The sequence below is a fragment of the Podarcis erhardii genome (genome assembly GCF_964252035.2).
Source record: "Podarcis erhardii genome assembly, chromosome: 1".
Lineage (NCBI taxonomy): Eukaryota > Metazoa > Chordata > Lepidosauria > Squamata > Lacertidae > Podarcis > Podarcis erhardii.
Window position 1 is genome coordinate 74,537,066 of NC_138497.1, and position 26,725 is coordinate 74,563,790.

A 26,725-nucleotide genomic window follows, 5' to 3' on the forward strand; every position below is an offset into this window, starting at 1 on the left:
ACTCACAGCTGTCCATGGAGGCGCAGATTAACTCTGTGTCCAGGGCAGCTGTCTACCAGCTCCACCTGGTACGCAGGCTAAGACCCTACCTCCCCGCGGACTGTCTCGCCAGAGTGGTGCATGCTCTAGTTATCTCACGCTTGGACTACTGCAATGCGCTCTACGTGGGGCTACCTTTGAAGGTGACCCGGAAACTGCAATTAATCCAGAATGCGGCAGCTAGACTGGTGACTGGGAGTGGCCACCGGGACCACATAACACCGGTTCTGAGAGATCTGCATTGGCTCCCAGTACGTTTCCGAGCACGATTCAAAGTGTTGGTGCTGACCTTTAAAGCCCTAAACGGTCCTCGGTACCTGAAGGAGCGTCTCCACCCCCATCGTTCAGCCCGGACACTGAGATCCAGCGCCGAGGGCCTTCTGGCGGTTCCCTCATTGCGAGAAGTGAGGCTACAGGGAACCAGACAGAGGGCCTTCTCGGTAGTGGCGCCCGCCCTGTGGAACGCCCTCCCATCAGATGTCAAAGAGATAAAGAATTACCTGACGTTCAGAAGACATCTTAAGGCAGCCCTGTTCAGGGATGTTTTTAATATGTAATGCTGTATTGTTTTTAATACTGATTGGGAGCCGCCCAGAGTGGCTGGGGAAACTCAGCCAGATGGGCGGGGTATAAATAATAAATTATTATATTATTATTATTACATGATGTAAGTAATTGCACACATTCTGTATTTTTATCGTATTGCCTTTGACTGAAAGAACAACAAATCTTTCCTAAGCTATACAAACGATAGACAGGCTTTCACAAATGTCAAGCACGAAAAGCCTTCATTTTGTTAAGCTGAGTCTGTGAGGCTTTGAAAACAGGTAGATCAGTTCTCACACTGTAAAGGCAATATGTCTGCAGGGGAAAGACAAGGCTGCGGGAAGAAATATTACAGTAATTAGTTCTTTTCTACTATACCAGAAAATCTTGCCTTCTGTGCCAACAGAGTTCTGGCTTTCTCTCATGTTGTGGCAGCACTGTAGTTGTTGCCTTCGAGATGTTTTTGCAACAGAATTATTATGAATTGCCTCTAAATCTGCACTGAGAGAGATTCTGAACACCTGAATTTTAATAGAGATAGAGTGCTTTAAAGCAGAACGTTTACACTCACCTCCTGTGTGCCCTCCAAGAAAAATGTGAATAAGTCAGGAAAAGAAACCATATTCGCTGTTCTTGTTTTTTAAAAATATGTCTGCATTAAGGCTAGTCCTGTTTCTTTGGCTGCATTCACTGCTTCTGATCTTCCCCACCTGACACACCTACAGTTCTGGCCTTTTCTCTCTTGTTGTAACCAACCTTACTTCTCCCCTGCTTGTTTAGAATATATCAAGCTATATATATATCAAGATCTGAAGCTACTCATTAATCCCTGTGGTTCCAATCCAATCCTACTAGCTGTCTTTGCTGAGCGACAGGGGTTTGTGCCACGGTGAGGGAACAAAAGTAGCATGAGAGATCCCAGCAAATTTGGCAACCAGCCCATTCGAAGTTATCTCGATAACTGGGAGACTTATGGTCAAGACATAGCCCTTGCAGCAGAGGTGGGCAGAGAGATCTTTCGGGCAAGGGCATAGCCTAGTGGCAGAGGGCTCCAGGTTCAATCCCTGGTATCTCCAGGTAGGGCTGGGAAAGATTTGCTGCCTGAAACTCTAGAAAGCTGCTGCCAATCAGTATAGGGCAGGCTGAAGGTCAGATTCGATATAAAGCAGCTTCCTGTGTTCCTATCTCTGAGTAATCTGCAGCAGGACTGCAGGGATTTCTGATTCCTAGTTGTTTATCAATAGCAATGACAAAGGGATGCCTCACTGCCCAAAATTATACAGCTGAAATGAAGAAAACTTGGGATAACCAAGAGCGGATTTTTGTGTGTGGAATGACTGTAAGCTCCATTCCTACCTGCTTTGCAGCTCCCCTCCACACACATTTTTCACACACACACACACACAATTTAATCCTAGGCATGTCTTTTTTGCACTTGACTCTGGTAGATCTCTGGGTTCTTTCCTTTAAAAAAAAAAGTACAGTGGTACCTCGGGTTACATACGCTTCAGGTTACATACGCTTCAGGTTACAGACTCCACTAACCTAGAAATAGTGCTTCAGGTTAAGAACTTTGCTTCAGGATGAGAACAGAAATCATGCTCTGGCGGTGCAGCAGCAGGAGGAGGTCCCATTAGCTAAAGTGGTGCTTCAGGTTAAGAACAGTTTCAGGTTAAGTACAGACCTCCGGAACGAATTAAGTACTTAACCTGAGGTACCACTGTAGATCCTTCAGACTTGAACTGCGCCCACCCTTGCAATATAGCAACTTGTCTAAGATTGTTTGGATTTCTTGGTGTGCCCTCATGTCCCCAGAATCCTATCTTCTCCAACAGTGAGCCCCACCCTTGCATTAGACAGTCAGTTGGTTTAGATGAAATCACATTAGCAGCTTTCAAACTACAAAGGAGCTATTTACTAGTTTGTTTATTTTATTAAGCTTCTAAACCTTCCTTCATCTAGTGGTTCCCATAGATGTTAACAACAAATATATTCCTATATGTATATTGATTAGGAATATAGGGTAGGGTTTTTTAGTTTTGTTTAATGAATTGAGGAGATGTTGTTTTGACTTCCTTGAGAGAAAGATAGTAGAATCCCACCCGTGAATTTGGTGAAGGTCTCCATCATGAGGTCACTTGAAGAAGTAATCCCCCTTTGTGTTACATGAAGAAGTAGGACATCTCATTGAGCACTGCTCCCAATTCAACATCACCAGAGCTAGTGGCAGGTGGGTTGGAAGGAAGCAGGGTGCAGTCAGATGCTACAAGCAGTTATGTCATGGTCACCTCTCATAGAAAGGTCATGGGTTTTAAAAAACTACCTGTTTTGGCAGCTGCTTTTCTCCCTAGGTCCTCTGGCTTTTCTAGATCCCAGCAAAATAAACAAAAGTCACTGTAAGCATGTGTGGAAAATTATCCTTGGTTATTCTTTTCTCAAGGAAAATAGAGGTCTGGCAGTGGCTTATTATGCATTGATCAAGGAAGAGAAACTTGGAACTGATAGAAAGACAAGTTGATACCTGATTCCTCATTAGGTATCACCCTGATTGGCAATGGTGTTTGCCATGAGTTCAGTAGGGCTTGCAGCCAAATAAGTGGCGTTTGGATTGCAACTTTAGCTGCCAACAGATGCAGCCTTGTAGGAACGTGCCTTCAGTGTAGCAAAAGAGTTGCATATAACAGCATACTTTACGTTCCAGCTCAATAACCTAAATACCTTTGGATCATGCAGGCAAGCTCCTTAGGGTTTCTCCCTCTTGTATGGCCTACAGAATAGCCTCCAATATTCTGTGTGGCTAGAGAGAGTCACTTGCCATGTGCTTAAATCCTCCCACATGAATTTCAAGAGTGTCCTTCAGGCAAGAGTCTCTATGACTGTTGAAATCATTGGCTCTCATGAAAACAGTTCGTGTCCCAACAGGTGTTTAGGGTTTCATCAGACTGATGTTGTCAAGTGAATGTGGTGATGTCTGCCTGAACTTATTTTTCTGTTCCTAACTGACTGTGTCTTGAAGACAAAAAGTTGTATTTATTCATCTTGAGTTTGTAGCCTGACTCTTTCTGAACTGAGAGCAGTAAAAGTGAGTGTCATAGAGCACCCATATAAGTCAGCAGGAGAGTGCATCCATAATATGCATCTTTGATCCCAAGGACAGCCTTCCCCAAGCTGGTGCCCCTGAGAGGTGTTGGACAGTTATGGCATTGCTGGGGCTGTTGGGAATTATAGTTCAAAACATCTAGAGGCTACCAGATTGCAAAAGTCTACCCTGGAATATCCAGTGAAAAAGATCTCCAAGCAACAGAACTGGAAAAGGCCTCTTACGTCTTTCAGGATTATCAGAGTTAGAGATATGAGGGCCCAGGAAAAAAAAACCAGAAAAATAGGGGGTATTGTGAGGGTTGTGTTTTCTCCCATTTTTTCAGGGGTTTTTTTCCAGGCCTTCACATCCCGAATCAGAACAGGCAACCGTCCTGATAGGCAATGACTATTACACAAAGAAACTTCATGTGTCCAACAAGCAAATGTAAAATCTCACTACACTGTCAGGTTAAGGTCCAATACAGCAAATGAAAGCAATACAGATATTACCCACCTATCTTTATCTGGCTTCACTTTGGCTCTCCAAAAACAAAACAAAACAAAAAATCCACCTGAGATAGAAAGCACTTTCAAATGCTGCTTGAGTCACTGAGGGAGAGAGTTGCACAGCTGGTGTCACTGTCAGGCCACCCACCCAAGAGAGCCAGTGTGGTGTAGTGGTTAAGAGCGTTAGTTTTGTAATCTGGGGAACCGGGTTCGCATCTCCGCTCCTCCACATGCAGCTGCTGGGTGACCTTGGGCCAGTCACACTTCTCTGAAGCCTCTCAGCCCCACTCACCTCACAGAGTGTTTGTTGTGGGGGAGGCAGGGAAAGGAGAATGTTGGCCGCTTTGAGACTCCTTCGGGTAGTGATAAAGCAGGATATCAAATCCAAACTCTTCTTCTAGGGCTCTGTGTTTTTAGAACTCGAACTAGTGGTGTATGGATGGTGTTACTCAGGGCTCACTCTTAGCCAGACATATTGGAGATCTTAGTAAGACATATGGAAAGAGGAAATCTTTAGTCATTTTGACAATACCATTTTGGCATTCACTGGTCAAAACCAGGATCTTGAAATGAAATACTGAAAGACAATATGTAGTCTATTCCAGGATGCCCCATCTCTTAGCACATCTTAGCTCAGGCAGTCATAAAGCATTCCTGACACAGGCTAGAGAGGAGCTTCAATATTTATGTCTGATTACATAATAGTCTTTCAATGGAAGTCTGATGTGATGGAAAAATAAACAAACTCTGTGCAAAACAAGTAGAAGAACAAGCTGGGTTGCTTTATATACTGGTTGCTACAAACAGATCCTGAAACCTTTTAGCTAATTGCACTACTGAGAGGCAGAGCAACTAGTTTCTAAGTTTTCAAAGATGATTCTAGCACTCTTCTGTCTGGTCAGTTCACTGATGCAATCTGTGCCACCTCTGCCAATACTTCTGTTTTGGATTTGTTTGATTTTGTTTGGTTTGGTGCATGTGGTTTTTGAAATAGTACCTTCCTGCTTTTCAACATGTTGATGGCAATGGGGAGAGATGTAAACATGCTCAAAAGAAAACCCAAGCCCTCTGGCTGTTAATAAAAGCTTGGGTCCCATCTAAGGGTGCCAAAGGAGATTGGGGATCATGTAGTTCACTTCTCCTCTAAAGAGTGCAGTTGCATTCTACCTTAGCAATACGCATCATGGAGGCAAAAACACTGCCAGTGGTGCTTTATTGCTTTCATTAGCTACCCAGTTGGCATTAGGAGGCCAGCTTTTAACACGTGTGCATTCAAAGGCTTGCAAAAACAATGTTTACAGAGCCTAATGGGTTCCACCCATGAGTGACACCTCTATTTAATTTAATTAGTGGATTTATTTAACATGGGTATCAGTGTTTCTGGACTTGCCTGACTGCATTTTTCTAAGAGGCCAAGATCAAGTACGCTGCGTGCGTTGCAAGGTCATGGCTAAGTGGTGCATTTTCAATTTGCAGCCCTTTCATTGCACTTCCTCCAGTTAGAAAAAGACGCCTTTCCATGACCTTAGCCAGCATTTTTTCCTTTCAATTACCCACATTTTAAGAACCATTCTTTACCCCCCCTTTTTTTTTGCTTACTTCCACTGCTTTTACACTTTCCCATTTGCATTTTCAATTCCAGCTGTGTGCAGACAGCACAGTTCTATTTTTACTGTTGATTTCAGCTGATACTAATTAGAAATCCCATATAGTGATTACAGTCTTTCGAGCAGCGTGCAGTCAGATACTTGCAGCGGAAGCAAACGTTTCTGCTGTCTATTTTGGAGAGGTAAATAATTTTAAACTGTATTAACTGTAACCCCAAATTCCAGTTTGGGGCTGGATTCAAAGCAGGATTTAGTTCCCTCCCTGCCCCCCGAAAGGAAGAAATGAATCTCTGGGCATTTTTAAGGATTGATGCTTAAAGTGTGACGTTTAGCTGGGGATGCGTTGCTTGAGAACATGAAAGCAGAATAAAATTACAATGGAGCCATTTTAAATATATATTCTAATAGAGGTCTTTATATTGTAATTGCAGCTGATGGAAATGTGAACACATAACTAAGCATCATTTGTATTTTTTTTAAAAACCAGCAACAACCACATCTGACTGTTAGTTTACAGCAGATGAGAAATTTGTTGCTGGATTTCAACTCCAGATGTTGATGGACTACAACTTCCATCATTTATGACCATTGACCATGATGCCTGGGACTGATAGGAGTTGGAGGCCATCAACATCTGGAGGGCCACAGGTTATCCCACCTGGACTTTGGGCCACCTTTGTTCTTACAGATGCTAAAGACAGAACTTCTGTATGACAACCAGGGTTGTCATATACCTGTGCATTGTCTGCCTGTCATGTAGCAGTTCATTACTGAGAAAGGTGGAAACCTTGTGGCAGAAGGAAGAGTGAGCTTCCCTAACAAAGCCATTGCACTCTACTGCTTCACTGTATGAACCAGTGAACATACTTCTTGCTAGTTCACCCTGTAATTGAACATACTGCTTGGCAGTTTACTCAGATGTTGTGGGACTACGACTCCCACCATGCTTGACTACTGGCCATGCTGGATGATAGGAGTTGGAGTCCATCGACATCTGGAAGGCCACAGGTTAGCCACTCCTTCCCTAGAGTCTAGTCCTAAGTTCCGTATGAATGGAAAGGCCAGACTGTGTAAGTTTTATTTTGTGCTAGTCATAAGGCATTTCCTCACTGCCACGAAACAGCCAGCAATGCCCACACCCCACACCCCCGGAGCAGGATCAAGGATGCTTCAGTTGGCTGTTCTCATGTGGAAGATGGGAAAATGTGTGTTTAGTCTTTCCTAAACCCCCATTCTGTTTGAATTCAGTGAATTGGACAACTTACACATATTGTAGGCCAAATACTGGCACGGAGACCTTATTCTGAAAACCCCAAGAGTTAATTACCAACATTAATGTGGCATATGTTTCTAGAACGTTTATCCAACAACAAAAATTGCTTCTATAGACAGACTCCAGCTCCTTAAATTGAAAAAAGGCAAACCTTTAAAGAGGAATTCCCTTCACCCACAAAAAAAAAAAAAAAAATGCTTTGAAAAAAAGGCTAATTAGATCATTGTTTTCAAATATATAATTAAACTCCTCTTACTGTAAGGACTCTCTTCCATGCTTTAATTATTTATTTTAAAATCCGATTATCCCAAGAATTAGCTATTGTTTTGGCCGAAATCTACCTCTGGTTTTATGTTATTAAATTTGGATGAGACTGAACAGCAGGTCCAGGCCTCCATGCCATAATTGACCTGAGTTACATGCATACATTGTCTCCTAGCATTAAACCAAGTGTTATCTGCCAAACGCCATTCAGCTATATCCCAAATAAGGGCGAAGGATTAAGATGATGTTTTATCTCCTTTAGGAAGATGGTAAAAATTTGGTGGGCTAGGCTTGATGTGGCAGTAACTTCATTCAGATATAGCATTCAGTGCCTGCATTCAGATATAACACTAAACTAGGTAGGTGTGACCAAACTTCAGGATTTGCTCAAGGTTTTTGTTTTGTTTTTAACTACAAGGTGCACCAACTAGAGCCAGATGCACAAGACTTCCACCAAAATCAATGGAGTCTTGTAGAGGCCAGAAAAAATGGATGGGGGGGGGTTGCATCAGGACTCCTGGCCAAGAACAAACCATTCCTGCCTAAGAAATACTTTAACTTCACAGCACCCCCTGTGAGGTGCCAAGTTCACCCACTGTGCCAAGTTCACCCAGTGAGCTTCATTGCTCAGTTGAGCACAGGACTTTCCACTACACCAGATTGGTTTTCCTGCCATGTGTTCCCTGGAATGTGACTCCGTTTATAAGATTTCAGGTCCAGGATTGTCGCTAAGAGCAATTGAAGCTTGGTTTCTACAATGACTTTCACCCTTATGAGACTGGTGAGCTTCCTGTCTCTTCTCAACCATTCTAAAGCTTAGTAGACCGCACTTAATTTGAAGCTAGGCGTGGTCCTAGAAGTTGTTTTCAGGGACTGAGGCCCAGTGTGTGGATTTATGAGTTATGAAGACTTGAAGCCGAAAACCCACCAGTCAATGACGGTGGCTTGCATTCACATGGCAGATTATTCTTTCCTTATTTTTGTCCTAACTGTTGTTCCACGCTATATTTGAGCTTTCATACCACGTAAAAGCCACTACTGGAACTATGGTGGACTATAGGGCACATTTAGTGCTCATTTCTGTGCTATTTGCTTCCGGAGGGGGTGGGGAAACACGCTTGCAAATAATACAGAAATGAGTGCTAAACTTGTGCTTTATTCCACTATAGTTCCAGAAGTGGCTTTTACGTGGTACAAAAGCTCAGATATTATGTGGAAATTAACAGTTAAGGAAACTTCATGAAAATGGAATATGCAGTCACTATTGAACACTACGTGCAGCTGTATAGATATCAGAGCAATATGAAGACTGAGGGTTTTTCAAACATTGGGCAAGGACTGTCTCTCAGGGCTCCTCTATACTTTGCCCCATGATTTCTAGGCACAGGTCTGATAGGTTTTTCTGCTGCTGTCCCCTGGAAAACCTGCTATTTACTGCTGAGTTGGAACAAATGCCAATTGGCTTTTCTGCAGATTTATGTTTGTTGCAGTTCAGCAGTAAACAGTGGGTTCTCCTGGGGTAAGTAGTGGGACAAAAACCCCCCACTCTTAGACCCATGCCTAGAAATCAGGGGACAAATGGAAGAAATCATGGGAGAAATTGAATTGTGGACGAGCCCTTTGTGTGTGGGTCTGTTTGCACTGTCCCTTGCCTGAGACACATTTTTCTTCTCCGTTAAATGCTCTAGGAATGATTGCCTTTAAAACGATAGATACTGTTTATTCCTGCTTCTCCTCGTTAAGGAGGTTGTTTGCTGTCTGTCAGGGGACTCTCTTCAAGAGGCCACTTATAATCACTCTGCATATTAGTTGCCAGAAAATTGTTTGGCGGGTCAGCAAGCCAGGAGTTTATGTAGCTTGCTAGCAACCCCAGAACTAATTAGTATTGTTAATCAGCACTGGAAAGGCACTAAATTATTCCATCCCAAGAGAAGGCCAAGAGATTGCTGATAAATATTGGGTGTCATTAGCTGCTCTGGACACTTTAAACTAATAGTAATTGCCAAGTGCAATGATCACACCCGTTCATGACATGGCCAAGGTCAAAATGCAATTAACTTTTTAAAAAAGTAGCCCAGAGTTATAATGGAACACTATAATTGTTTATGAAATCTTGTGTACTTGCAGGCCTATTTCCTCAGTACCTCTGTATCATTTATGTCACCTTGTAGCTAATAATGTCCTTGAGTGCTATTAATGTAGAAGTGACGCAAGCATCTTATGGCCTGTATCTATTGATTTTAATGGAAGCACTAACCCACTACAGTGGTACCTCGGGTTACAAACACCTTGGGCTACAAACACAGACTCCGCTAACCCAGAAGTAGTACCTCAGGTTAAGAACTTTACCTCAGGATGAGAACAGAAATCGTGCGGTAGTGGTGCAGTGGCAGCGGGAGGCTCCATTAGCTAAAGTGGTACCTCAGAACGGACCTCCGGAACGAATTAAGTTTGTAACCAGGGGTACCACTGTACTGCTAGATTGTGACAGTCTTTCCTTAAAAAATATTGTTGTTTACAGGGGAGTCAGGTGCAGGCCAGGCTTTGCATGGGAGTGCTTTGTGACAGGGCATTATCAGAAGCTGTCATTGCAAAGTGGTGGGTGTGCACATTGTGGGGTGGTGTACAATGAGATTTTGGAATCTCAGGTTTCCAAAACTCAGGGGAAGTACTAATTGTGGGAAGGCAACAACAGTGCACAATGTATCAAGCACTGCCGACTATGTGGACAGAATGCAGTGAGACAGAGTTCCATTGAAAGTGGTCAGGTGTGGACAAATGTGCTCAGAAGCACACCTGAGGAGGAAAACAACTCTGTGTGCCCCATGTGCACATTAACATTCTTGCGTTAATGTCCACAGCCTTGCAGCACGTGGAGGATGCCACATTGGTTCCGCCTGATCTAATCAAAGAAGAAACTGAAGCACAATATCATTCCGTATCAAGAGAAAGGCTAATAAATTACCTTTATCAAGACAAGAGTTCCCCTGTGCAACGGCAAATTGACTGTTCTTTGTCATACTAATTGCCTTCTGTGCAGCAATCAGTTTAAATGCTAAAAGGTCAGAGGAAATGAAAGAAATAAATGTAAAGCCAAGTTAATTTCTATGAATATCCGCCCAATATTTTCTCTCAAGGTAGACGTGATCTAATCATCTAATGTGAAACTGCAGAAATTTCAAAGCAAAGCACTGGTAAAAGAAATGTATTGGCTCAAAAGGAAACAATACTCTTGAAAAATACTGGAAAGAGACAAACCCAGGTCCCGCCATTTGAGGAGGATCAATTCTTTTGATAGTGTTGGTAGTAAGTGCTCTATAACAGGGATGGGGAACCTGTGGCCCTTCAGATGTTTTTGGACTCTAGGTTCTGTCATCCCTAAGTATTGGCCATACCAGCTGGGGATGATGGGGGCTGGAGTCCAAAAACATCTGGAGGACCACAAGTTCTCCACTCCTGATACACATTTCTTTCCAGTATTATTGATCCTTAGAGTACTGCCGCACATGAATAGTTTTCAATGAAAGCCACTTCATTGTGTTCAGTTGACTATTATTCCTTTACCTTATAGAGTTGAGCTGAACTCTGTACTCTGCTCATTGACTATGTCTTCAGTGATGTCATCAAGGAACCTAATACAATCCCCAGAACAGTTTTGCATTATAGATAGATAGATAGATAGATAGATAGATAGATAGATAGCATGAACAGTTGTGGTAGCACTTTTTAATTCTAGTTTTGATTACATTCATCTCATACCTGTTTTGCATTTTTTTTTAATTATTATATTTGGTTCCATGTAAACCACCCTAGTAAATTCTATCATCATTATTTTTTAAAAAATTAAAAAGTAGCAGCTTGCCGGACTAGCAGTGATTCTGGCTGTGAACTCAATAAGAAGCTGTAACATCAGAGTAACAGGCAAAGGTCCATTCATGGATTGAGGTGCTCCCAGGTCCCCTTTCCCCTCTGAAAATTTGCTTCAGTGTGAAAGCTGGAGATCACAGAAGGCTCTCGGCTTCACAAGGTCTCCCTTTGGAATGGTGGTGGTGGGATGGAATTGGGGTGCTCATCCCCACATGCCCCTCCCTCCCATCTCTCACTTATACTGTTAAAACCTGAAGATGGCATAGATAGGCCCTGTGAGGCATGCCAAAGTAGGGTTACATCATGGTAGGGCACTCTTTTCCTTTTAAAATGCAATGTCTGTTTAGCTCAGCAGCATCAGTTTGCAAATCCAGTGATCGCTCCAGCAGATCTGCCACGTCTAGAGCATTTTGAATTTAATGCCAGCTTTTTGGAATAGTTCAGCAAGTCTGGTTTGATTTATCTGCCATTTCTTGTCTTGGATGCTATAAGGGTCTGTATTTGCAAGCAGATAAAACAAAGAATTTGTGTGTTGCTTGATTGTTCTGTCTTTTGTGATTCTGTTACTATAACATTGTGAAAGCTTATTTTGCCAGATCACCACCGTGAAAGATTTATTAAAGCCCCCCCCCCGATGCTGAAACTTTTCTAAACACCCTCTATTTCATTGTTCTTTGGTTGTGATTTAAAGGTGTGTTTCTCGTATTTTGTGTCTGGAAGATGGAATCTGTATTTTAGGAAACAAATCTTCAAGTGTAGCTTAGCAATGCATCTTCCCTTGTCGAAAACATTTCACTCGTTTAAAGAACTTTGCTGTCTTCCCCATCATTTTCTTACATCTGAGCCCATCTCATTCTCTCTGTTTTGTTGTAAGCTGCCTGGGGAATGCAAACATAGGAAGCTACCTTGTACCGAGTCAGACCATTGGTCCATCTAGCTCATTATGGCCTACACGGACTGGTAGTGGTTCTCCAGTTGGGAGATGTCAGGGATTGGGACCTTCTACACACAAAGCAGATGCTTTGCCATGAAGCGACAACCCTTCCCCAGATAAATCAACACATTTTATTCTGTCAGCTATCTGCCTTACTGCTCTTATTCGGTACCATTAACTGCCTGGAGAAAATACATTTTGATATTTCTTTGTCTCATTGCATTAGCACACCTGGACCAAAACAAACACACAAGCCTGTTTCTGTTGAGTGTTATTTGTTCATTTATACCATTTGTACCCTGTTGGTTTTTTTATGACAAGCCGTAGACAATTAACAACAAATGTTTAAAAGGCAGTAGCTTTCACCCTTTTAAACATAATTTAACACCAGCAGTAAATACAATAAAGCACTTAAAGCAGAGGAAAAGATAAATACTTCAACCATCAGAAATAATATAACTCACTTACATACGGTACATATAGCAGTTCTTTGTGTTGCCAACTCAGAGCAATTCGTTCTAGCGGATTGTGCTTCCCCTCTCCCAACCCTATGTTTATAATTTAAGATGTGTCCTGCCTTTCCGCATGTGGAAACTTTGTTGTTGTTGTTGTTTTTCAAGTTCACGAGGATCGCAGTTTGTAAGAATGATAAACTATCAGCAACTTCTGAACATTTAAAAACATTATTTTTAAAAAAGCAGAAGCTTTCCTGGTGGTTTACATGGGGAAGATCAGATGGGCCTCTTTGGGGAAGGAATTGCATTATGATAGGGTCACCTCAGGAAAAAAACAACTCCTGGTTTAAGTTTGCCATACAAATGGATGGATTCTGATGCAAGCCTTCTTAAGTGATCTTCATAAGCTTGAGATAGGGCGCATACATTTTTCACGGTTGTGGTCTTCCTTGCCGGTCTCCAGCAGTAGGGGAGGAGACTGTTGTCCAGTTAGAGTTGGGGAAAGAACACCCATGGAGTCTCTGTCAGTACCAGCCTTTCTCAAACTTAGGCTCCCAGATGTTGTTGGACTACAACTCCCATCATCCACAGCTAGCAAGTCAGTGGTCAGCAAAGATGGGAGTTGTAGTCCAACAACAGCTAGGGACCCAAGATTTGAGAAAGGCAGGTCTGTACTGATGGTCTTAAATAGCAGACAGTCACTTTGTACCTCAGTGTGTGATCTCCACAAACGTGGAACATATGAGAGAGGTGGCTGTTGGACATCTGAAGTTGTCCATCTGAATGAAGACAGATTACTTAGAAGACAGAGCTGTGTATCAGTAGTCTCTCCCCTCAAATGGGTAATTTTCTGCAAACAGTTCACCTCATTTGTCACATACTACTAACCTTGTCGCAGCAGCATGTGCCTTTGAGATCAGAGTGGTTGATTCTTCTTGTTCTCTCTAATACAACCCAGCCAGGCATCTCAGCTCTGTAACTTGCTCCATCCTCATGTGTGCGAATTTACTCTTGGAGCACACATGATCCATGCTGAAACATCACCCCTTCCCTCTTCTTTGGGAAACCAACCTCATGTTCAGCATCGTCCCTTTTTGTTACTTTTTAATCTATAAGAGTAGAACATGCCATCAATGCAGCTGGAAATGGTGCCGAATAGACTGGGAAACAAGAGCACAGGCAGACCTTGTCCTCCAACTTCTCTGCAGCCAGGAATAATTAGTCATTATTGCCTATTGCTTTTAAAGGGTTTCTCTGAGGTGTAGCTTTTCTTTTCCCAGTGCTGGTTCCAGGGTTTGGAAGTGGCATGTGGGAGGCAGCCAACACCTGAATGGCAAGGAGCACCATGCAAGACCTGTGTATTGTCCCAAATAGTTATTTGCTGTGACTTTGACTGCATGTGCTATAGAAGCAGTGAGATGAGCAGTTCACCCATCGCTAGGAAGCCCCATGGCGTTTCCACTGGAAGTTGCATCCATTCCACCGCTCTGCAGATTTTTCAAGCAGTTCCTCGAAATTGTAAGGACCGGCAGCTTGCTATTTTCAAAGAATAGTGCCCTGATTGAGATTAATGCTGCATAGCTGATTCCATGCTTGTTTGCTTATCTCATGCATATGTGAAGTGCACTTATCCCGGCTGACTATGAGATGCTAAACACTGTGGTAATAGCTCTGTTTCAATAGGCATTGCTTTTGGCAGTACAGAAGAGGAAAGAATAGCTCTGCCAGGCCTCTCTCTGCTAATTCAGGCGCATGCTAGTCGGACCAATAAGCTGTTTGTGAACAACGGCTGCCAAAAGGGGCTTTTAAGAATTTGAGCCTGGTTGCAAACATTGTGGCTAAAGCGATGCCACATTCCCCAGCTGGCACTTGGCATGATATGAGTGGGAGAGTCAAGTGTTACAAGTCGGCCTGCAGAGGTTATAATTCTCGGCCTGCTTTGGGTTGGTTTTGCTCTGTTTGCATCAAATTTCTTTCAGTTGTTGTATGTAATGTTTGTTTGTAATAACCCCCACCCCCAATAAAATGCACCTTAAAAAAAAAAAAGGCTGCCTTCTGATGAAAAACACATTTTTCCTTTCATAAGGTGTGCTATGTCCTTACCATATTACTCTTGGGCTTATGTTGTGGTTTCTCTAGTTAGCTACACTAACCAAAGTCTTACATGTGACCGAAACATCCATGGTACTACTTTTTTGTAAGCATAAACATGCTAGCTATGTCATTATCTGCTGTGTTCTATGGATAATAACTATAGTTAGGCAATAAGTTACTTGCGTGGGTGGAATTTCTCTGGGGCAACTAACTCTCTCTTGATTGTGGCATCGGTTTGAAGACTGAATATGGCAGGTGATGGGGATCCTGGAATGATGGCAAATCCCCATCTCTTTTAGAGGCGTGATCAGAATTGCTAGCTTTATAGCTTCCTATGTTCTGAAACTCCTATGTGAACTGAGGATATGACACTGGGCCTGCTTGATGCTGGGCCACCCTCTGGTGCTGTCTGTGTGTTCATTTGGGGGGCCCTGGGCTGCAGAGCCCTGACCATCAGCCCTGAGGCTGAGCTGCAAACACAAACGTTTAAATTTCAGCAAGATTTTTTTTTTTAACTGAATGGTGGGGAGAGGGGTGGGCACCAGGTATCCTTTGCTACCCCCTGATGTGGATATCAGATATTGTTCAAATAATATATTTTCATTTAGCAAAGCCTGACCAAAAGTAATTTCAGAATGCATTACAGTGGAACCTTGGAAGCCAAATGCCTTTAAACTTGAAAATTTTGGCTCCCGAACGATCGAAACCCAGAAGTGATTGTTCCAGTTTTCAAATGATTTTTGGAAGCTGAACACCTAGCATGGCTTCTGATTGGCTTTTGAACTGTTCCTGGAGTCAAACCAACTCCCAGAATGGATTAAATTTGAAAACCAAGGTACGACTGTATTGAAGAATAAATATTACACCAGCACAATTTAGAAAAATAACATTTTAAGTTTCCCTCCCACTTGCCAGAGCTAGCAAGCTTCCAGCAATGACATGCAAAATTGTGTGTTTGTGTGTGGCGGGATGAACAGATGGGGGGGACAGATAACCAATACACAGTTTAAGACTAGGCAGATTCAAAATAGCAAAAAAGGGCCTTTTAATTTTTTAATCGGAGTGTACTGTTTAAATATTCCGTGACTTGACGCTGTTGTTATTTTGGTGTTCCTTTCAGAAAACCCCTACTGCTCATGCCATGAAGGAAGAGAATTTTCTTCGGCGCAGGTTCTCGCTCTGCCCTGCCTCATCCACTCCTCAGAAAATAGATCCTCACAAGTTGACCCGGAACCTGTTTTTTGGGACCGATAATGAGATCTACCCAATCAGCCCAGGTCAGTGTTTGCTCAGTGGGATTTATAACATGCTGTATGCAGTTCTTTCCCCCCCAGACAAAATGGTGCCAGAATACACACCCCTCAGAAGACCAACCCCAGAGATCCTCTTTGGGTTGATGATGGACAATGGAACTTAACTTTGGGAGAAAACTCATTCAAATCAATTTCATTAAAGCCCTTTCACAAACCATATCTTACTCCATGGCAGCTATCTTATAACAGCCTTAGATCCTCTCCAATGTGTTGGAGGGGGTGTTGGGTTCTTCAAAAGCTATCTTCCTATTTGGTGGGGTACCACAGAGTTCAGGAGTTTTGGAATTGGGTTTTTAACATAATGAGCCTAGCCAGATGGGTAGGGTAGAAATAATAATAATATTTTGAAAATATACTATGCAACCCTCTCTGCACTTTGCTCTTTTGAATTTATTTCTAGGGCAGGAGATCTGAAAGTAGGGATCTGATAAGCTCTTGGTGAATCAGCAGCCAGAGTGTTAGTGGCCTGGTAAGGAGTAGCTATTGACTCCTGGTACCCAAAGATGTGGGAGATAACATTAGTTGAGAAACTGGCAAGCAATTTCTCAAGGTGATGTGGAGCTAGGGTAGAAATAATTCACTTCTGGCAGTGTAGCACAATTTTATTCCTTTTCAAGGTATTTGAGTTCTATGAGAAGGGAAAGAAAAGCATCAAAGTTTAGTACCATGTCCCTAATAATGATGTTATTGACAGTCCACAACAGGCTCACTGTAACTGATTTCATATATTTTCTGGGTTTAGTTCAGAATATTGTATCATATTAGCTCACAATAGTGTTTGTGTGTTTGGCTATTTTATATTTGGGATACATGCTTTGTTATCATTGTAAAATTCAGTTTTTAAAAAGCATGCCAGATACACAGAGTTTTGCTGCATCTACACACACACACACACACACACACACACACACCTCCTGTTGTCCAGGACTTTCAGCCAATCTGGAACAGAAACCTTACAATGCTGTTTAGCTTGGGGAAGGGGTAGTGGAGAAGGCAATTGACACTTTTTATCTTCTCCTATTCCCAACCAAAGTCTTATTATTATTATTTTTTATAAATATTTATTAAAGTTTTTAAATATAAATGCACAAACAATAAACAATCTTACTTCTGTCACAAACATAATTTCATCACTTCTTTGGACTCCCTCGCGTCTCCCGCTCCCATTTACATCGTTAAAAGTTTTTCCCAACCAAAGTCTTACCCCACTGTGCTATATCACTCAGTTTTCATCCTGGCCTCTACTCCTGCTGAGCATTTTATAGCTAGGTAGTGTTAGAATGCAAGCAGTATGTGCAGGAGCGTTCTGTAGAATATGGGTGCCTCTTTCTTTCCTTCCTAAAACATTATTTAATAGTGAAAGGTGTTTTTTTAAAAAATAAAAATCACCACACATATCCCCCTCCCCACCTCTCATTCCAGGGTATTAACTATACTTTATACTGTTAAGAGACATGAGCAGAACAATTTCTTTCTCCTCTCTACAACTTCAGTTTCCTCACCTGCGAACTGATTGCCTAAACATTCCACACATTTTAGAAACTCACAAGCCCTTCATTGGCAGCCCTTAAAAACTTTTATTTTAATTTACAAACTTACATACTGCTATGTACTTAGGGAGTCTTCAGGGTCTTTTGAAGCTGCTGTCTTATTTTCTCAGTGATCCTGTTTCATTTCCAAACCGATAAGGGCTCAACCCAGCTGCATTTGCTATTAAAGCGATGATTGATCTACTGCTTTTCTGAAAGAAGACGGTGCAAAGTGTTGCACTGTATGAACTTAAAAGCATAAAAAAATAAACAATAAAGTGACAGCAGTCTCAAATATATAGCAAGCAGCAGCAGGATAGTGTCAAAGCAAAACGTAGAAATCCTTAAAAGGCAACACATTTCATTGAATGAGCAGTATCACGTATCTCACTCAGGGCCTTTCCAGACTTTCGTTATTTTGTGGTGGAATTCAGTCACATGCCCGCAAATTCAAGTTGCACTATAAAAGTTGATTGGAAGGTTTTGCCCAACAAACTCACTCCCCCACCCTATCCCCCAAACTGGACTTTTTGCAGTAAGGAAAGCAACAAAGAAATACACTGGAAAGTGTGGGCAATATTTTCTTTGATGCAAGCTCATCCACACCATAGTGAGCAACTATAGTTGCCTTCCTTTTTTCCTCTGACGTAAGTTCTTTTTGCTTCTTAGTTATATGATACACAGAAAGTCAACAGGCAATGGTTTGCCTGGCATAGTGATGTGGTGCTGAAAGTTATGCTCTTTTATTCCATTTCATCTTCATTTCTTGAAGCAGTTTTATTGGCCATTCTCGCACTTAACCTACTGGGTCAGCCTTCCTTCCAGAATAAGTCTGTAGCCATAAGTCTATATTGAGGGAGTAAAAGGTAGTAAGGCTCCAATCCTCACTCCACTTACTTGGTAGTAAGCCCCATTGTCTTCAGTGGGACTTACTTCTGAGTAGACATGATTAGGCTTGCACTTTAAAACTGAATAGTAGATTCACTGATAATCGTGGGCTCAGTATCCTCTTTCTGATCCCCCTCCCTTAGTTGTTCTAGGTATTATAGCTAATAGAATATTGAGAGCGGGGAGACAACCAATTCATTTTGTGAAAATAAAGCAAGTGTAAACCAACATTCTAAGGAAAATAATGCTTCACGAGTGATCAGCCAAGATTATTGCTTAGCAGCAAAGAAGTAAACTAACTAACTAACTAACTAACTAACTAACTAACTAAATAAATAAATATTACAGTTGTATCTTGGATCTCAAATGCCTTGGCTTCCGAACAAATTGACTCCTGAACAAACTGTCTCCCGAACGATCGAAACCTGGAAGTGAATGTTCCAGTTTTCGAACATTATTTTGGAACCCAAACATCCGACATGGGTTCTGCAGCTTCCGATTGGCTGCATGAGCTTCCTGCAGCCAATCAGATGCCGCACTTTGGTTTCCAAACGTTTTGGATGTCGAACAGACTTTTGGAACAGATTCCATTCGACTTCCAAGGTATGACTGTATTTAATAATAATGCTTTCTTTATTTATACCCCACCCATCTGGCTGGGTTTCCCCAGCTACTCTGGGCTGCTAACAGCATGTTTAAAGACATAATAAAAAGATCAAGCGTTAAGCAAGAAGCAAAAGGAAGGAGAAAATTCAGTGATTGACAGCAAGTAAAAGACGTAGTTGCTATTGACATAGCTGCATCCACTGGTAACGTATTATCACACAGGAGAACACTGGGACACATCTGTGATTTTAATGACATCCCAAAATGTCCCCTCTATGTGAAAACCAAGTGGTTTGAGAGCTGCGGTTCTCTGGAAAGTCTGTTTAGCATATCACACACACCCTTTGTATCTGCCCCTTTAAATTCCAGTCGGGATGAACTGAGGCTCTGAAGGCAACTATTGAGAGCTTCTGTTTTGCCTTGTTCAAGGTAGCTTGGGTTTTCCCTTTTGTGTTGCATATCAGCACATGTGGTACAGGTGTGATTTTGTGGTGGATTCTTGGGCTTAATTTGCCATTTGTTTTTCTAAGCCACAGCAGCGTTAAGGAAAATGGAAACCATTTTCTTTTGCATTTGTTTAAGCAGGCATTCCTTTTCTTCTGAGATAACAAAGGGTGAGTTTTGAGGGAGCTACAGAAGCATTTAAACTGGAAACATAACCAAAGCCAGTGCAATCAATACAGAGCACATGGCAATTGTATAACCTTTAGGTTAAATACAGATCCACAAAGGTATTAAGACATGTGCTGCTAAGTGATGTTTAGGCTGCAGTCCAGTGCATACACCCTTGACTGTAAATCCTATATGAAAAATTTTGGACTTACTTCCCAGGTAAATGTGTTTTGGATTAGAGTGTCTGTAGGGAAAATGAAAAGGCACAGGGAAAATATTGTTGAAATGCCAAGTGTTGTGGGAGAACTGATTCACAAAGCTGGGGGAAGAATTTGTGTGTATGTGTGAGATGTCAGTACTTTCTCTTCTTAAGGTGTGAATCAATAATCAGGGCACGGTGTGACTTATTTTAAACTGTCAAAGGAGTAAATCTGCATATCTGTGAGCCATGAATCAGTCTTGTGATTCCCATTAAAATTAATTGGCAGCCTGGGCCATATGTTCTCTCTCAGCAAAATGAAAATGCAAGGCAAGGATGAGAAATTCATTCAATAATAGTTCACCCATGTAAACACCATTGTACAAATACCTAGAATCAAGACATGTATGAGTGTGGCAGTGCGAGGGTAGCCCTAATCCTAATATTTGCTTGCCAGTAGCTCCATTGACCTCAGTGGAACTTAACTGTGTTTGCCCAGGATCTCAGCCTAAGGCAGAGAATGTAAAGTCTTTCTCATAACAGGACTTTCAAATCATGAAACAAGGCAGATTAGACTTTCCTCTTTAATAAAGGTAGCCTGAAAGTCAGAGCTGATTTTTATTCTAGGCATGAAGCTGGGCAGATCAGTGAGAGAGGCAGAGAGCATTATGTCCTTCGAGGAATGCCAAGGAAGGGTAAATAAAATGTGACTCCTGCCGCGGAAGCAAGTCTTCATAGGATTGGAGCAGTTTTACACACACATGGCTGTTCATCCCCTAATTGACTGCAAATTAAGTGATAAAATGCATGTGTGAATGGACATTAATTCCACAGGTAGAACTTCCCTATCTGTTCCAGTTGTTTCAAATGTCACACTTTTCAGTGGTGCCTGCTCTCGTAGTCAGCTAGTGCAGAGAATGAACACAAAGGCATGTGTGAACTAGGCCTTGGACAAAAAACAGTGAATGGCAAAAAGTAGTCCATGTTCCAAATCATGTACAGTCATACCTTGGGTTAAATGTGCTTCAGGTTGAGCGCTTTCGGGTTGCGCTCCGCGGCAACCTGGAAGTAATGGAACACGTTGCTTCCGGGTTTCGCCGCTCGCGCATGTGCAGATGCTCAAAATGACGTCATGCGCGGAAGCGGCAAAATGTGACCCACAGACGCGCCGTCGCGTCTTACGTTCCATTCAGGATCTCGTTCGCATCCCAAGGTACCACCGTATAGAAATTGCATTTGACCTTTGTTGCTATTTTGAACAGATATTGGCAGCTTACAGCAGTGTCTCCTAACTATGGCTACTCAGAAGTAAGCCCTACTGAATTCAGCGGGGCTTACTCCCAGGTAGGTGGAGTTTGGATTTCATTCTTCGCTGTGTGGTAGCTTTTCTATATCCTGCTATTGGGCTGGATCTTGGTCATATTAAAATACTATACATATTCCTGCAATTAATCCTACAGCAGCTCCTTTTTGGGGCAGGGCGTGTTTGGCCATTTCTGTTTCCTTTAGAAATGAAGTCCTTTCTCAGGATCGTTGTTTCAGCAGTCGTGGTTTGCCACAGAGCTCCTCAGTGTTTTACTTCTGTCATTTTGTTTCAGGGAAGGATATGGAAGGAAACAGTTTGCCCATGATGAAGGATGAGATTCCTCCGACGCCAAACTCTATTAATAAGGTAATGGGGCTTATAGGAATGCTTATTTTTACTGGAGTCCAGATGAAGAGCAGGGAGACAAAATGCCCCCCTCCTGTAATCTGATATTTGTATTTTCAGTGCATATGTAGTACATTTTTGTTGTGAAGGTAAAAAAATTTAAAATGTAAACATTTTTGTTGTGAAGAAAGCCTCTCAGATAACCAGTGATTAGTTTTCTGTTTCTATAAACCTGTGAGTAAACTTCTCTTGAACTTTTATTAGAGGTCCGTAAATGTTGGCTGGCCTTTTTAATGCCATTTCTTGGTTCTGATGTCACACTGAACTTTGGAGGGGCTTGGAATGCCTCCAAAGCACAGATCAACTGTAGAGATAATCCCCTTTCCCACCTCCACATTCAGGTCGAGGGCTTTGTTTGTTAACACTTGCTAGAGGGATGCTTGACGAGTAGGAGAGCATTTATACATCTCTACTTTGGGAAGCTGCTCCGCTCGCAATTCATTTCTGTTCAGTTGTACCGTATTCTGTTTTTTAGCAAGGCCTTGGAGTGAGCGAGAACAGTCAAATGTAAAACAGAGCACACAAAACAAAACTGCTTAGGTTCTCCCAAAGAGTTTATTCTAATTTCAGGGGTCCCTAATCCAGACGTTTGGGGGTACATTTGAAATTTTAAGACTCCTTCATGGGCACCCCGTAATACCTGTTTCACAGAAGAAAAATGGTTGATGCTCAGAGCCACCAAAAAAGAAAACCAACTCCCAACCAGGCCATCCCCTAAACCGCAAACACAACACAATCCCCCCCTCTCTCGTGTGTGTGTGTTTTAAAAAGGAGAGGCAAAAGACAGGAGGCGATCTGAGGACTCCACATTGTTCTATTCCTTTTGCTGCCCCCCACCTTCTTTTAACACACTGTATTGAAAATTATTTTTGGAATGCCCCTTAGTTTTAACATTAATTTCCCATGCAGCATCAAAGCAGGTGCCAGGTGGCTTTGCTGTTCAAGAAAAACAAAATCTAAGTCTTCTTGGGGCTTATGGGACTTACTCCACGGTGCCTTGGACCCAAGCCAACAAAAACAAAAATACCCAAGGAAATGAAAATGAGCCCTCACCTCTTTAAACTGACTGTTGACTAGCCCAAACAGAGAAATTTCTTGTTCCACTCTTCTGAACCTCTACAGTTTTTAAGTAGAGGGGAGTTCCACAGTTGCAAGAACCCCTCTCTGCATGCCCGTGCACGTCATCTTCTTTAAGTCATATCTTCTTCTAGTTTGAAGGTCAGCCACAGTTAACAGTAGCTATAGCACAAGTACAAACAACAAGCCTGTCATGTAGAAAAGTTTGTCCCTTTCTTTAAGTTTAAGTGCTACAATGCAGGTGACTTTGGGCTCATCCAGACTTCATTTTATGCCGCGACTCTAGGCACAGGTCCGTGCTTTAAACTAAAATTCTGTGACTTAAGTGTTTCTTTTTCTTTTTTGGCCCAGTACTTTCCTCAGGAAAGCCTGCTCTTCATCACTGAATCAGAGCAAATGCCAATCCATAGAAAACACAAATTGCCGTTTGTTCTGTTAAAGTGTGGGTTTTCCTGGAGAAAGCCAGAGGGCAAAAAAAGAAAAAAAAGAGTGCTCCAATCTTTAAAGCACAAACCTGTGCCCAGTGGCGGAGGAAGAGGAGTGCGAGGGGAGCGCACCGCCCCCGCAGCGCGATCCCGGTAGGGTGCCATCGTGGCTGCCCCTCCGCCCGCACTGGGTGCCATGCCCCCGCAGGCTGCGTGCCATGCTCCCAGGACGCACACTAGCCCCGCCCCACTTGCTCTCCCCCCCCCCCCGTGCCGGAGCATGAAGCTCCGCCTCCCTGTGCCTAGAAACAGCAGGGCAAAAAGTAAGTTTGGATGAACCCTGTGACTGGTTTTGTATTATTCAGTGCTTGTTGTTGCTCCAACTGTATATACACAGATTGTTAGTGTTGCTACTAAGTGGATATTTTAGTTCTTTCTATTCCTTTGTGCATTGCTTTGTGCATTTTGCCACTATTTCCTGGTTCTTTGTTTAGGGAACCAGATGATTGATTCTGATCTTGCTGTGCATAAAAGAATTCTTTCATTGCACAGTGTCACCGAACAGAGATTATTGACATACGTACAAGCTATCAATTCGCATGGGGAAATATGGGGGAGCCTTAGTACCACTTGTCAAAATTCTCATGCAGGGTGACTTTTGGAACATGTAGCAGAAAACATTTAAGGACACGTTTGGTAAAACAGTTGACCAAACAGTCACAATGTAAAGGAACCCTGCCATTGTGCTGCAAAGGTGCTTATCTGTTTCCAGCCGATTCACTTTGACCATTTCACATGTCACAGCAAACTATATTCCTATGTAAGTGGCCACTCTGTGTGAAAGCAAGCAAGTGCAATTATATGCAGTTATTGTATCACCTTCGTAAACAAGTATTTTCAAGGTGACTTGCAATGCTTCAATAAGTCTGGGGGAAAAACAACATAAACTACGTTCTTTAGAAACAAGCAGCAGTTAGAGTAATGAAACATTAACTGCAGGAGCACGAGATTTCTTAATCATTTTAAGATGGGGCAAAGTCTCTGGAACCTAACAGAGCAAACCAGCACATGGGAAGCAAATCCCATTGAGATCAATGAGGCTTATTCCCAGGCAAGAGTGTTTAGCATTTCACAGCCTAAACTTCTTAAACCAGGCACTAGGTAGGCAGCCTTGGAAAATTATAATAATAATAACCTCAGCCCCTATCTAACCTGCCACAGTGGGGTACCTAATAACTTCAACAAATGAGAAGTTTCATGTGGAATGTGATTGACCACAGGGATACCCAGCTGGTCCTCCAGATGCTGTGGACTACAACTCCAATCATCCTTCACCATAGGCTGTGCTGGCAGGGGCTGATGGGAGTTGTAGTCCACAATATATGGAGAGCAACAGGTTGGCTACCCTTGATTTATAAGAACACAGCAAGCTGTCTTAGGCCAAATCAAGCTCTTTTCCCATCCAACTCGGTAGTCACCACCTGTCCAGAATATTTCACATCACTTGCTGGCTGATCCTTGAAACTGGAACAGCCAAGGATTGAACTGTGGACCTTCTGCATGTAAAGCAGGGTGCCCTAGATATGGCCTCTCCCTTGCCACAAGCTCAGTGCTTGTGTTTCATTTCAGCAAGGGATTGCAACCTTTGGGTTAACCCATTTGCTTTAGGGTAAAGGTGAGTGTTGAGGTAAGGTCTGCGGAAAGAGAGGGCAAGGGTTTAAGTCAGTCCATCCAGCATCACCAAGGATGATGAGAGTTCTAGGAACATCTGGAGGGGTGCTGGTCCCCCATTTAAGTGTTCTGTGGGTGAGTTCCCAGGCACAACAGGCAGCAAGAGGAGTACATGGAATTGCTTAAGACACCAGGAGGCTTTGGGGTGACTGAGGGAGGGAAGAATTCAGGCTGCCGTGGCCAGGCACATGATAAATAAGTACAGGGAAAATGTGTAGCAAGGTGTGCCACAAAGATAAGGACAAGAAGTGTGCAGTCTTGTTTTTCCTCACCACAGCAGCCACCGTGAATGAGAAATGAAGAACTGCGCTGCAGAGTCGCAGACTGTCACAGTTACAACACAGTAACAGACTTGAGGGGTACTATCCTTTTTCTAGCAGTGGGTTTGCGTTTTGTTTGTTTGTTTCTCCCCTTTGCAAAACCAGCTGGTTAATGTCAAGTATCAGTTGAGCACCTGTCCATTTTGGAATAAGCCACAAATTCACCAGTTCCTTATGCAACCAGTAGTTTGGTGTTGCAAGCAAGTTCATCCCTTTGGCCTCGTCCTAATGCATTTAATTAGCTTCTGTCCCTTTTGCAGCACCCAGAGTCCGAGCAGTTGATCATTGACATTGGTCACTTATTGCTGGTCTTTCATATCCTTTTTAGTACATTTATAATGTCTTAAGGTCAGTTTGCTTAAGAGGAAGAGAAGCAGCCTCTGAGGCACTATAAAATCTGTAGTAAGTCAGTTTTGCTGTTTCCCCTCCTCTAGAAATAAGGGCTCATCCACACTATCCATTTAAAGTGCTCTTATACCATATTCATGCCCCTCCCCGATTAATCCTGCAAACTGCAGATCCTTAAGGGTCTCCTAAACCAGTGTTTCCCAACCTTGGGTCTCCAGCTGCTTTTGGACTACAACTCCCATCATCCCTAGCTAGCAGTACCAGTGGTCAGGGATGGTGGGAAATGTAGTCCGAAAACAGCTAGAGACCAAAGGTTGGGAAACACTGTCCTAAACAAAGTACAGGAAGTGACCTAAATTGCTCAGCAATAAGGCTCACTCTATAGGTAAGCTTCCTTGGAAGAAAGTGGACATAGGATTGCTGCTTCATTTTTTTGTAAAAGGAAAACTGAGAAGCTATTGAATACTAGGGCTCATCCAGACTTCGTCTAGTCCTACCACTTCCCCCTGGAGACACCCACTCTCTCCTGCTGAATCGGAGCAAATGTCAATTAGGTTTTCCATGTATTGTATTGATAGATTGCTCTGATTCAGCGGTAAAGAGCAGGTTTTCCCAGGGAAAGCAGCAGGGCAAATGGAAAACCTCTTGTGCATTCTAGGCACAGGATGAGCAAAGTGTGGATGAGCCCTAGAGAGAGTGGGAACTGCAGACTGCTGTACCCTATGCTACCTAAGCACGTGTATTTTAGTTTTTGCCATCTGAGAAGCAGGGAAATTTTAAAGCTGAAAATAGAAACTACCAATGTTATAGTAAATTAGTACATCATTTGCTCAGAGGCTCATCCTCTAGAGGTGCTTTTTACTGATGATTTGTACTCATGATGCTATTAGGGTGGTCATATGTGCTCCTGCTTTCAAGTTTTGGGGTGATCATAGTGCTTCATTTTGAATTAATGCATACCTTGTAACTTCTTGTTGAAATCCCGTAACTTTTCATACCACAAATGTTCAGGGGGTTTTTGTGGGGGGAGGGTGTCTCCACGTTTGTTCCACTGTAGCCTTTCCAGACACCAATAATGTGTTATGATTGGGGAAGCATCACAGAACAACTAGTAAAGCGGAATGATGTGTGGGTGATCCAGTATAAATCCACCATTAGTGCGCTAATTTTGTGTCAAGAACATCTTGCAGAATACACACACACACCCCCCAAAACCCAAGTCTTGAGGAGCTCAGAAACCAATTCCTACAGGCACAATAGGAAAGAGTAGGAGCATAGTTGGATATCCTTCCAATTTCC

General features: G+C 42.6%; 1 protein-coding gene across 2 annotated transcripts in view; it reads left to right on the top strand.

Moving 5' to 3' along the window:
- The window catches only part of OSBPL5 (oxysterol binding protein like 5), a 128,563-nt gene that overhangs the window by 58,367 nt on the left and 43,471 nt on the right, over positions 1-26,725 (top strand). For both annotated transcript variants that reach the window (XM_081840471.1, XM_081840470.1), the window contains exons 2-3: positions 15,788-15,944; positions 21,413-21,486. In XM_081840471.1, the coding sequence (XP_081696597.1) occupies positions 15,809-15,944; positions 21,413-21,486 (210 nt within the window). In that variant the 5' untranslated portion in view covers positions 15,788-15,808. The remainder of the gene's footprint in view (positions 1-15,787; positions 15,945-21,412; positions 21,487-26,725) is intronic.